The following is a 12,376-nucleotide window of genomic DNA, read 5'->3' as shown; positions in this document are numbered from 1 at the left end:
CCAAACTTTTTTCCAAATTAACTCCATAATATCGACAGAAACATGGCAAACGTTGTTTAGAATCAATCCTCAAGGTGTTTTTCACATATCTATTCGATGATATATCCCTCGTGGAAGTTTGGTTTCTCCTCTGAACGACGTGGAAAAATGCCTGCAGCTGGAGATTGCGCACCAATTTCGACGGAGGACACCAGGCGGACACCTGGTAAATGTAGTCTCTTATGGTCAATTTTCCAATGATATGCCTACAAATACGTCACAATGCTGCAAACACCTTGGGGAAACGACAGAAAGTGTAGGCTCATTCATTGCGCATTCACAGCCATTGGAACACAGCGCCTCCAAAATCTGCGGCACTTCCTGTTTGAAATTTCATCTTGGTTTCGCCTGTGGCACTCACAGATAATATCTTTGCAGATTTGGAAACGTCAGTGTTTTCTTTCCAAAGCTGTCAATTATATGCATAGTCAAGCATCTTTTCGTGACAAAATATCTTGTTTAAAACGGGAACGTTTTTCATCCAAAAATGAAATACTGCCCCTAGAGTTTCAAGAGGTTAAGATCCACAATATTTATTCTACGAGACAAAACTAGTTTCAGAGTATGACTGTGGCAGTGAGTAGGTCCGGAAACATGTTGGACAAAACCCACTGACTTGATGATGGCTTCGAAAGCCTTTTGGTGTGGGTCTGTGGACTTTTCCATGTGAATATTGTCTGCCATGACTACAAGGTCCGATAGGAATTCAGGGAACTCAGTGAGGAACGCTGTATATACGGCCCAGAATGCCTGTAAACAGTAGCTATAAAACGTGATTGAGTAGGCTGCATAGATTTCATGACTAGAAGCTCAAAAGACAGTAACGCATTCATTTTAAGGGGGGGGGGGGGTAAATTAAAATTTGCTATCTTAAATGTTAGCAAAACCTCCGCCTTTGGGATGCGCGGGGGACATGGTCACTATTGTAAACTGTCATTCTTTAAAAGTAATTTCCTCACCACCTTAAATATGCATGCCTCTTTCAAAAAATGCAGAACTAAGAACAGATATAGCCCTTGGTTCACTCCAGACCTGACTGCCCTCGACCAGCACAAAAACATCCTGTGGCGGACTGCACAAGCATCGAATTGTCCCCGCGATATGCAACTCTTCAGGGAAGTCAGCAACCAATACACGCAGTCTATAAGCAAAGTCTCTAGCTTTTTTCAAACAGAAATTTGCATCCTGTAGCTCTAACTCCCACATTTTTTGGGACACTGTAAAGTCCATGGAGAATAAGAGCACCTCCTCCCAGCTGCCCACTGCACTGAGGCTAGGAAATACCGTCACCATATTTTCTCTAAGGCTGACCATGCTTTCCTCCTGGCTACCCCATCCCCGGCCAACAGCTCCGCACCCCCCGCAGCTACCTGCCCAAGCCTCCTCAGCTTCTCCTTCACCCAAATCCAGATAGCAGATGTTCTGAAAGAGCTGCAAAACCTGGACCTGTACAAATCAGCTGGGCTAGACAATCTGGACTCTCTCTTTCTAAAATGATCTGCTGCCATTACCAGTCTGTTCAACCTCTCTTTTGTATCGTCTGAGATCCCTAAAGATTGGAAAGCTGCTGCAGTCATCCCCGTCTTCAAAGGGGGTGACACTCTAAACCCAAACTGTTATAGACTATATCCATCCTGCCCTGCCTTCCTAAGTCTTCGAACGCCAAGTTAATAAACAGATCACTGACCATTTAGAATCCCACTGTACCTTCTCCGCTGTGCAATCCGGTTTCCGAGCTGGTCACAGGTGCACCTCAGCCACGCTCAAGGTACTAAACGATATCATAACCACCATCGATAAAAGACAGTACTGTGCAGCCATCTTCTTTGACCTGGCCAAGGCTTTCGACTCTGTCAATCACCGTATTCTTATCGGCAGACTCAACAGCCTTGGTTTCTCAAATGACTGACTAGCCTGGTTCACCAACTACTTCTCAGACAGAGTTCAGTGTGTCAATTTGGAGGGCATGTTGTCCGGACCTCTGGCAGTCTCTATGGGGGTACCACAGGGTTTAATTCTCGGGCCGACTCTTTTCTCTGTACATATCAACGATGTCGCTCTTGCTGTGGGTGATTCTCTGATCCACCTCTACGCAGACAACATTCTGTATACATTTGGCCCTTCTTTGGATACTATGTTAACAAAAACCTTTACAAAACATTTACAAAATAGCCTCCAACACTCTACTCAGAAAACTGTATGCGGTCTATCACAGTCCCATCCGTTTTGTCACCAAAGCCCCATATACCACCCACCACTGCGACCTGTATGCTCTAGTCGGCTGGTCCTCTCTACATATTCATTGCCAGACCCACTGGCTCCAGGTCATCTACATACAGTATATAACAAAGTATTGAGATAAACTTTTGTTATTGACCAAATACTTATTTTCCACCATAATCTGCAAATAAATTCATTAAAAATCCTACAATGTGATTTTCTGAATTTTTTTTCTAATTTTGTCTGTCATAGTTGACATGTACCTATGATGAAAATTACAGGCCTCTCATCTTTTTAAGTGGGAGAACTTGCACAATTGGTGGCTGACTAAATACTTTTTTTCCCCGCTGTAAGTCTATGGTAGGTAAAGCTCCACCTTATCTCATCTCACTGGTCACGATAACAACACCCACACGTAGCACGCGCTCCAGCAGGTATATCTCACTGGTCATCCCCAAAGCCAACACCTACTTTGGCTGCCTTTCCTTCCAGTTCTCTGCTGCCAATGACTGGAACAAATTGCAAAAATCGCTGAAACTGGATACTTATATTTCCTTCACTAACTTTAAACAGCTAACCAATCGCTGCAGCTGTAAATAGCCCATCTGTAAATAGCCCATCCAATCTACCTACCTCATCCCCATATTGTTTTTATTTACTTTTCTGCTGTGTGAGGGGATTTATACTACTATCTCTACTTATTGGTGGCACAAACACTGTTTCATCCTTTCCTGCACTTAAATTGTCCTTGCCTAATGATTGCGTCTGAAGCTGGGCTTGCAGCACGGCTATCCTCACCATAAGGTGCTAGTTTTCCTGTTTTCCTTTTCCCGAGTACAGCGACTGCAATTAGATGGCATGTGTTAATGTTACTACTTAGCTTCGGCTGGTGGAGCTCCTGTAGAACCATGTCCAGATAAAGTATCCGTGGTGAAAAGGTTGAATGAAAGAAGTTGACCGAGGGGGGGAAAAATACAAATATTAAATGGTTATTAAAAATTTGAATGTAAAAAATATGAAGTTGTAAGGTAGCAAGAAAGTTGCAACAAACTGCACAGCGTCACAAATTCAACACTTCAGTTAGCTTAGGGTATACAGATTTGTTTGATCTTCATTTCAGCCAGTTTTATACAGCAGGAAAATAATCCTGCAGCAACAGGAAATGTGCATTTGTTTTGTGGATTATAATTAATATACATTTTTGTAGGGATTGATACATTTCTGCATTTCAGGACAGTTTCTTGCAATAGGGTGATCAAATTAAGATCTTACATCTGTATGCTTTAACCTGCTATTGCACACACAGGCACAGGTGTGCCATACTGTACTATTGATCAAGCACCCGCTGCATTGAAACCAGTAGGCTAATTCACACTGTCTAAACTCTGAGCTGAGGATAACTAACACTGGTCTTCCCAGTGCACCTCCCGCTTTCTCCTACAGCTTGGGCTAAAAAGGGTTTGCTTTATTTAATGGTCCTATATGATCGGACCATCCAATAAAGCACACCTTGTTTAAATGGCTCTCCTGTGAAGTCGTACTTCTAGTTTCCTGAAACGGGTCTCACATCTATCACACTGACCTCACCTTTCCCCTCTTCCCTCTTGCAGTCGCCGGGTTACTGCGACGGCAGCCTTCCTGCACTGAGCTAAAATGAGGGAAGAGAGAGCGAACAATAGATAGAAGAAAAGGGAGAGATTTGAGAAATGCTGAGTGTGGTGTCTGACCTCTGTGTCAGCTGATCTGGTCTCCCACTCCTCTTCTGTCTCTGGTGACTCCACATAAAAGGGCGCCTTCTCTATCCCTCTTTCTTCTCTCCTCTCACTTTTCTCTCCCTCCTCCTTTTCTCTCTGCTCTTTCCCCCTTTCTGTAGTTTTTTAAATTTTTTATGAAATCTATTCCTTAATTACCGCCAACATCTTCTGGTAAGCGTCCCTCACTTACATTATAATTTATTTGCCTTTCAAGTGGGCACTTAAAATGTCTCTTTAACCATTCACCCCAGAGCGGTCTGTGCTGAATGGAGAGGGCTTCATTTGGGTCTCAACAACCACCACCCTCCATCCCTGACCCCCCTTCTGACCTCTACCTCCCTCCTCCATCCCCCACACCCTCTTTATTTTTCATTCTAATTGAGCTTTTTTTTATTCTCCTTCGTCAATATGGCCCTGTAGCTTTTTGTCCCCCAAAGTGACATCCAGCAAGATCCTCCCTCTTTACCTCTGTTCCCTCCAATCAACATGACTCACACAGGCTTGCTACTTTTGCATATTCCTTCTGCCCTCTAGCCTTTAGTCCTTTGTGAGATGTTGTTACTTACCAAATCTAAACACACTAGCGTTCGAGGAGACCCCCACAGAGAGCCTTACTGTATGTGTACCTGAGACCCACTAAAGAGAGAACTAAAACCACCTGAATTGGCTTTATTTGTCCTGCTCTAGTTGCATCATCCCCCTGCTCCAGATTAGGCCCTCAAATTGATTCTGCAGGGCATTCATAAGCATGGTCGATGGGCTTAAGTGGCTATTAAAAGGACTTTAGCACCTTTTAAGGAGAACAAAAGAGTAGAAAAGAGAAGACTTCTGTCCCTCTTCCTTTTTACAAGGAGCACCATATCCCCCTCTTCTCTCCCTTTCTTCTCGCTTTCTATAAATATGATCCCTTGGAGAGGACCTTGGAGGTTTAGGGAGACTGCAGTGACAGCAGAGAGGCTGTTTCCTACTGTAATTAGATATATGTGATCCTAATCATTTAGGCCATTCATTAGGGCTAATAGTTTGAGCAGCCTGTGCGACAGAACAATAATTAAGATGTGACGAGTGTGTGCTGTGTCATAGCTGTGATTATTGCTGTGTGACTGACTAAAAAGAGAGTGTGTGTTTACATTGTGAATGTGTGTTTTGCGTACATGTATCTGGTTAAATGTGTGCTAATCTAAACATTACTATTTTCATGTGAGTGACTGCGTGTCTCTCCATAGGCTCTGTGGTGTTTGTATTGTCTCTTCTGTTTGCTAGAGCCAGCCTTTGATTTTTGGTTATTCTATGAAGATTTGCTGTGTTGTCCAAACTTTAGAGTACACACACACACACACACACACACACACACACACACACACACACACACACACACACACACACTGTCTTTAATAAGTGTATTCAGCTGGATGTGCTAAGCCCTACTGGAGAGCATTTGCATATGTTTGTGAACTTGTCACTGGTAAAGGCTTTCCAAGCCCAGGTCAACACAGCTCATTCACTTGAATGGAGGACCAAAAGAGAAACAGCTAAGGTTTTCCAACAAGGGTTAGGAAAGGAAACCAGAGCTTTCAGGAATATCCCTTTCCAATTGTATGGGTCTTAATTCTGGGGCAAGATCATTGTCAATGGGGATTGAACACAAAATGACATCCACTTCTTCAGTGTGTTGAAACATCCATGTACAGCAGTTATAACAGTGCGTGGCATTTAATTGTTGGCCTACTGTGAGGTTATGTTTGTTTTACTTTTATAATTATTGTTGCAGCATACACTTGTGCATGTGTGTTTCTACATATAGGCTACATATAGGCCTATCACATATATGACCCTTTGTTTGACAGGGACACTCGCTGCTTCCTGTCTGTGGCTTTACCATGGTGTCATGGTGGATGTCACAGCCATCACGTAGCTTGTACCAACCTGAGATATGTGCCGCGGCGCGCCGTGCTCTACTGCCCCGGCAATGATGAGAGGAAGCTGAGGAAACTGGCATCGCTGCGTGGCCTAGACTGTGCCGTATTGGACTGTGAGGATGGAGTGGCCCTCAGCAAGAAGGTACTATTAGACACATATGGGTGTGCATGCACACACACACACACACACACACTTGTACCTCGCACGACACACACACTTGCACAATCATCTCCAAGTGTGTGTGTCAGCTTCCGCCTTGGCTAAAGTCTTAATTCCAGCTCACTCTCTCGGTCAGCCAGGTGCTGCCAGGCCTTAATCAGTGGTGAATGAGAAAATGACCTAAAAGAGATGCTTAAAACAAGCTAATTTCACCCCATTACAATACCACAAAGGCCTCTGCTGGCCCCCCTATCCCCTGCCTTTAAAACAAGGTGACCACATCCCACTGAGTCCCAACTGGGCAACCAGCAGGAAGCCAGCAGATGCAGCAGGTTAAAAAGCATTCTCATCCTGCCCACACAGCTTCCCCATTGGCCCCGCCGGCCTCCCATGCCCACCCTATGAAATCATGATTGGTTGGAGAAGAAAGAAGAGAAGGGGAAAAGGTTTTTAAGTCATGATAATAAAGATGATTGATATGGCTCAGAAGGTTTCTGTCGTAAGAGAATGAACTGAAAGATGATTATTGTGACTGACAGGCTTAACAACTGTGAGCCTGTTAAGGATGTCAATGTTTAGAAACAACAAGCTTTATGTCTTTGTGCGGAGGAGGTGGAGGAGAGGTGGCATTGTGTACACACGAGCGCACACACACAGCCAACCATGGAAAAATAGTATTGTATTCCAAGAATCCCCTTCCTACTAATCCCATTACTGTCCCCCCTTCTGTTCTGGTGACGGCCTAACGCTCCACAACAGCGCTCCCGAGTCGGAGCAGGATTCAGTCAATTGTCACGACCATATGTTAGCTTAAAAATAATTCTGCCATAATGCGGCAAACCCTGTGATATATTATTTATTTGCTAGGTTAGTACTATGTTGAAATGAGTTATTAACTCTTTAATTAAAGGCACCTTTTTCTCCCCGGCTCCCTCTCTTCCACTTCCCACTCTCTCAGCTGCTTTGTGCATTGTGGCAATTGGAAATCCATGGGGGGTTTTGTTGTATACCTTCAGACAGGACGCTTTATTTTCCTACGGGGCTAAATTACACTTCTCGTGTGTGTGCGTGCAGGCGTCCATTTCACACTGCCAATTAATGCTGCAGAACTGATAATGACATTCTGCCATTGAATGTATTTATGATTTAGATATTTTTCCCTCTAATATTGTTTTAAAGAATCTATTAAATCTGTGAAAACGCTAAGTGGTGAGTGAAGAAAGACCACAGAAGATATATTGTCACAATCATCACCTTTGAGAATCCAAGCTCGCCGCTAACCTATTATTGTGTAACATCGTTACACCAGAGAGCTAAGCTATCTGGCCTTCCTGTTTGTCTCTCTGTCGACGTTGTTAGCTACAGTCACTACGCTCGCAGCTAACCCTCGCTGCGATTACCTTCACCATGACAACGGCACAGCGGGCCTGTCGCCGTGCCAACCGATGCCAGGCCCCCACGCTGCCCCTGTTGTTGCCCGACTGACAGACGGAGTGAAAGAGAGCTGCCCAGAGCCTGCTAACTGCTACCCTGAGAGGAGAGGAACGGAGAGGAGGGGGAAAGGAGCAAAAGGCTAGAGAGAAGGAGAGGAGGAGGAGGAGGGAAATAGTGGGGGGAAGACGAGGCTGACCGCACTAACACTATTACGCATATCATCATATCTGTAAGATCAGTGGGAAGGAGGAGAAGAGGGGGATGAGGTGGAGGAGGGCAAGCTGAAACCCTGTAGTGGAGCTGACGGCTACACCTGTCTCTTTCATCCCCCCCTTCGTACCTTCTCTTCGTACCCTATAGGCTAGCGTTCCTCCTGACATCTCGCTCTCCCCTGTTGGCCTCCTATCTCCTTCACTTCTCCATCCCTCCCTCCTGACTCCCCTCTGTTGAGATTTTCTGTGTAATCCCTGGAAGTTTGGAACTAATGAACTAACTGCTGAGCCTCTGAAATGGAGCCTGGTCCAAAACTATACTGTACTTCACACTCCATTTCCTTCACCAGATGGTAGGGTGGCTGCGCCGGAAGGGAGCAACCTCACACACACACACACACACACACACAATATTTTATATATATATATATACACACACACGCAGGCACATGCTCTGACACGAGCACGGATGCACAGACAGACACACGCATAGACACACACACACGCATAGACACACACACACACACACACACACACACAGGGCTTTGGCCGGCAGGGAGCACCTCCCTCACTGGAATGTGAAAGTGGAGGGATGTTGTTTTCCTTGCCCATTTTGATGGGTTAGAAAAATACTAACTCTGAGATATAAAATGGCCCTGGTTTCATTAGCTTAAAACAAGGCTATTGGTACAGACCAGGGGTGAGGATGTCTTTGGTTAGGTTTTGGTGCGTGTGTCTGTCTTTCTATGTCATCTGATCCACTCTCCTGCAGGTGGTGGTAGTGACTGCCACATAACACAAATATGGTGACCAGCGCGCTCTCTCTCTCTCTCTCTCTCTCTCTCTCTCTCTCTCTCTCTCTCTCTCTCTCTCTCTCTCTCTCTCTCTCTCTCTCTCTCTCTCTCTCTCTCTCTCTCTCTCTCTCTCTCTCTCTCTCTCTCTCTCTCTCTCTCTCTCTCTCTCTCTCTCTCTATTCCTTTTTGATTTGTAAAGAAAAGTGTTTGAACAAAAAGTTGTTTTATAGTCAATGCATCTTGTCATCCAAATGTTACTCTTAACAATGCTTATTATTGTCCACCATAAGTATTTAGTAATGTCATCCATGTGAATATGGAAAACACATAGTGAAAGACAGATTTGGGATTTATACAGTGCATTCGGAAAGTATTCAGACCTGTTCCCTTTTTACACAACAAAGCCACGAGACATCCTGAACATTGTTTTTTTTTTTCTCAGGCCAGGCATTTTATGTCCTGTTGTGACGACCCGCAATGCCATTTAAAATGAGCTCAGGTGAAGGACAGCCTGCCTTTGTGCGTATATGTACATTGCCTTCGGAAAGTATTCAGACCCCTTGACTTTTTCCACATTTTGTTACGTTACAGCCTTATTCTAAAATGGATAAAAACGAATAATCCTCAGCAATCTACACACAACATCCCATAATGACAAGGTGAAAACAGGTTTTTAGAAATGTTTGCAAATGTATAAAAATAAAAAAAACTAAGTATTCAGACCCTTTGCTATGAGACTCGGAATTGGAGTCCGTCTGTGGTAAATTCAGTTGATTGGACAGGATTTGGAAAGGCACACACCTATCTATATAAGGTTCCACAGTTGACAGTGCATGTCAGAGCAAAAACCAAGCCATGAGGTCAAATTAATTGTCCATAGAGCTCCGGGACAGGATTGTGTCGAGGCACAGATCTGGGGAACGGTACCAAAAACATTTTGCAGCATTGAAGATCCCCAAGAACACATTGGCCTCCATCATTCTTAAATGGAAGAAGTTTGGAACCACCAATACCCTTCCTAAAGCTGGCCGCCCGGCCAAACTGAGCAATCGGGGGAGAAGGGCCTTGGTCAGGGAAGTTACCAAGAACCTGATGGTCACTCTGACAGAGCTCCAGACTCTCAGAACATGAGAAACCAAATTCTCGTGTCTGATGAAACCAAGATTCAACTTTTTGGCCTGAATGCCAAGCGCCACATCTGGAGGAAAACTGGCACCATCCCTACGGTGAAGCATGGTGGTGGCAACTTCATGCTGTGGGGATGTTTTTCAGTGGCAGGGACTGGGAGACTAGTCCAGGTCGAGGAAAAGATGAACGGAGCAAATTACAGAGAGATCCTTGATGAAAACCTGCTCCAGAGCACTCAGGACCTCAGACTGGGGCGAAGGTTCACCTTCCAACAGGACAACGACCCTAAGCACACAGCTAACACTACGCAGGAGTGGCTCTGCAGAGAAGAGTGGAAAAACACCCCAAATACAGGTGTGCCAAGCTTGCAGTGTCATACCCAAGAAGATGTGACTCTGTAATCGCTGCCAAAGGTGCTTCAACAAAGTATTAAGTAAAAGGTCTGAATACTTATGTTAATCTATTTAAAAAACATTTCTAAAAAACTGTTTTTGCTTTGTCATTATGGGGTATTGTGTGTAGATTGATGAGGGGGAAATACAATTGAATTAATTTTAGAAAAAGGCTGTAAGATAACAAAATGTGGAAAAAGTTAATGGGTCTGAATACTTTCCAAATGCACTGTACATACCGTATACCAAATCCAATAATTCTCATTGGATCCCAGATTTTTTTTGTTCTGTATCATTTCACTAAAAGTATTCTAAAATTAGGCATAGGACACATTTTACTTTTGACAAAACAACTCAAATTTACTACAGCACATACTTGTAAACATCGTACGGAAATCAATTGACATTTTTACTCCACTCTCCATTACCACCAGCAAGCGTCATTGTTAGTCATTCAATTAGTCCCACCCTGGGTTAATGTTATAGTGTACGGAAACGCGTGGTGTAATTCCCTGTCCTTTAATCTATATTATTGAATCTGCTTCATAGAAAAACAGCTACTGTCTTTTATGCAATGTTTGGTGTCAGCTGATTATTGTCAATTTTATTTATGTTCCAGTTCTGCTGGTGGCAGCGAGTGGGAATTGAGAAGTGTTGCCTTCAGTGTACCGTATATACAGTGCCTTGCGAAAGTATTTGGCCCCCTTGAACTTTGCGACCTTTTGCCACATTTCAGGCTTCAAACATAAATATATAAAACTGTATTTTTTTGTGAAGAATCAACAACAAGTGGGACACAATCATGAAGTGGAACGACATTTATTGGATATTTCAAACTTTTTTAACAAATCAAAAACTGAAAAATTGGGCGTGCAAAATTATTCAGCCCCCTTAAGTTAATACTTTGTAGCGCCACCTTTTGCTGCGATTACAGCTGTAAGTCGCTTGGGGTATGTCTCTATCAGTTTTGCACATCGAGAGACTGAATTTTTTTCCCATTCCTCCTTGCAAAACAGCTCGAGCTCAGTGAGGTTGGATGGAGAGCATTTGTGAACAGCAGTTTTTAGTTCTTTCCACAGATTCTCGATTGGATTCAGGTCTGGACTTTGACTTGGCCATTCTAACACCTGGATATGTTTATTTTTGAACCATTCCATTGTAGATTTTGCTTTATGTTTTGGATCATTGTCTTGTTGGAAGACAAATCTCCGTCCCAGTCTCAGGTCTTTTTCAGATTCCATCAGGTTTTCTTCCCATCAATTTTAACCATCTTCCCTGTCCCTGCTGAAGAAAAGCAGGCCCAAACCATGATGCTGCCACCACCATGTTTGACAGTGGGGATGGTGTGTTCAGGGTGATGAGCTGTGTTGCTTTTACGCCAAACATAACGTCTTGCATTGTTGCCAAAAAGTTCAATTTTGGTTTCATCTGACCAGAGCACCTTCTTCCACATGTTTGGTGTGTCTCCCAGGTGGCTTGTGGCAAACTTTAAACAACACTTTTTATGGATATCTTTAAGAAATGGCTTTCTTCTTGCCACTCTTCCATAAAGGCCAGATTTGTGCAATATACAACTGATTGTTGTCCTATGGACAGAGTCTCCCACCTCAGCTGTAGATCTCTGCAGTTCATCAGTGTGTGTCTGTCTGTGTCTCTGTGTGTGCGTGCCCTTGTCTGCGGCTGTGTGTTTGTGCATGCACTGATATCTGTGTGTATGTGTGCCCCTGATCTCTTCAATGAGCCTAGTAGAGTTGCGAGAAACTCCCTGCCAAGAATCACAAAATAATCTGAGCCACTCACCCAGAAAATAGATCCTGCCCCAACGAGATCATACACACACCCTGTCTTTGCCAAACCAATCTGCCTGTCACAGACCTGTGTGTGCTTTCTTGCATGTCATGTATGCTTGTGTGTGTGTTAGTCCTATCAGTGTGTGGGTTAAGCGGCAGGCGTCCTGCCACAGTCATGTGTGGGGTGTGGTCCATGGGTGGGTGGGGGCTAAGAATTAGTGGAAGGTGCAAACAATTGAATGATTGTCTATGGCTTGGATTGTTCTTCTGGAATGGTAGTAGATGGGGGTTTCCTCATAGTGTGTGGGGTAATTCTTCAGCACACTGTGTGTGATACAATACTGAGTACTCCTAGCATCCCTTTCTGGCCCTCACCTCTTGGGACAGAGTCACACACACGTCGTGCACACACACATGCTCCAGATGCTGTGGGTTGAGGCTAGGGGTTCAGAGAAAGAGAGAGGGATCATAAAACGCTGAGGAAGAGAGAACAGAGAGAACACAGAGGTCCTCTCTCCCTCTCTCATTATCCTG

The 12,376-nt window shown here is 44.1% G+C and overlaps 1 protein-coding gene across 1 annotated transcript in view; it reads left to right on the top strand.

Annotated features, from left to right (window-relative positions):
* The window catches only part of LOC139395671 (citrate lyase beta like), a 199,032-nt gene that overhangs the window by 93,431 nt on the left and 93,225 nt on the right, over positions 1-12,376 (top strand). The window contains exon 2 of the mRNA XM_071143001.1: positions 5,861-6,074. Within this exon, the coding sequence (XP_070999102.1) occupies positions 5,861-6,074 (214 nt within the window). The remainder of the gene's footprint in view (positions 1-5,860; positions 6,075-12,376) is intronic.

Source organism: Oncorhynchus clarkii, chromosome 3 (genome assembly GCF_045791955.1).
Source record: "Oncorhynchus clarkii lewisi isolate Uvic-CL-2024 chromosome 3, UVic_Ocla_1.0, whole genome shotgun sequence".
Classification (NCBI taxonomy): domain Eukaryota; kingdom Metazoa; phylum Chordata; class Actinopteri; order Salmoniformes; family Salmonidae; genus Oncorhynchus; species Oncorhynchus clarkii.
This window is presented reverse-complemented; position numbering and strand designations above follow the sequence as displayed.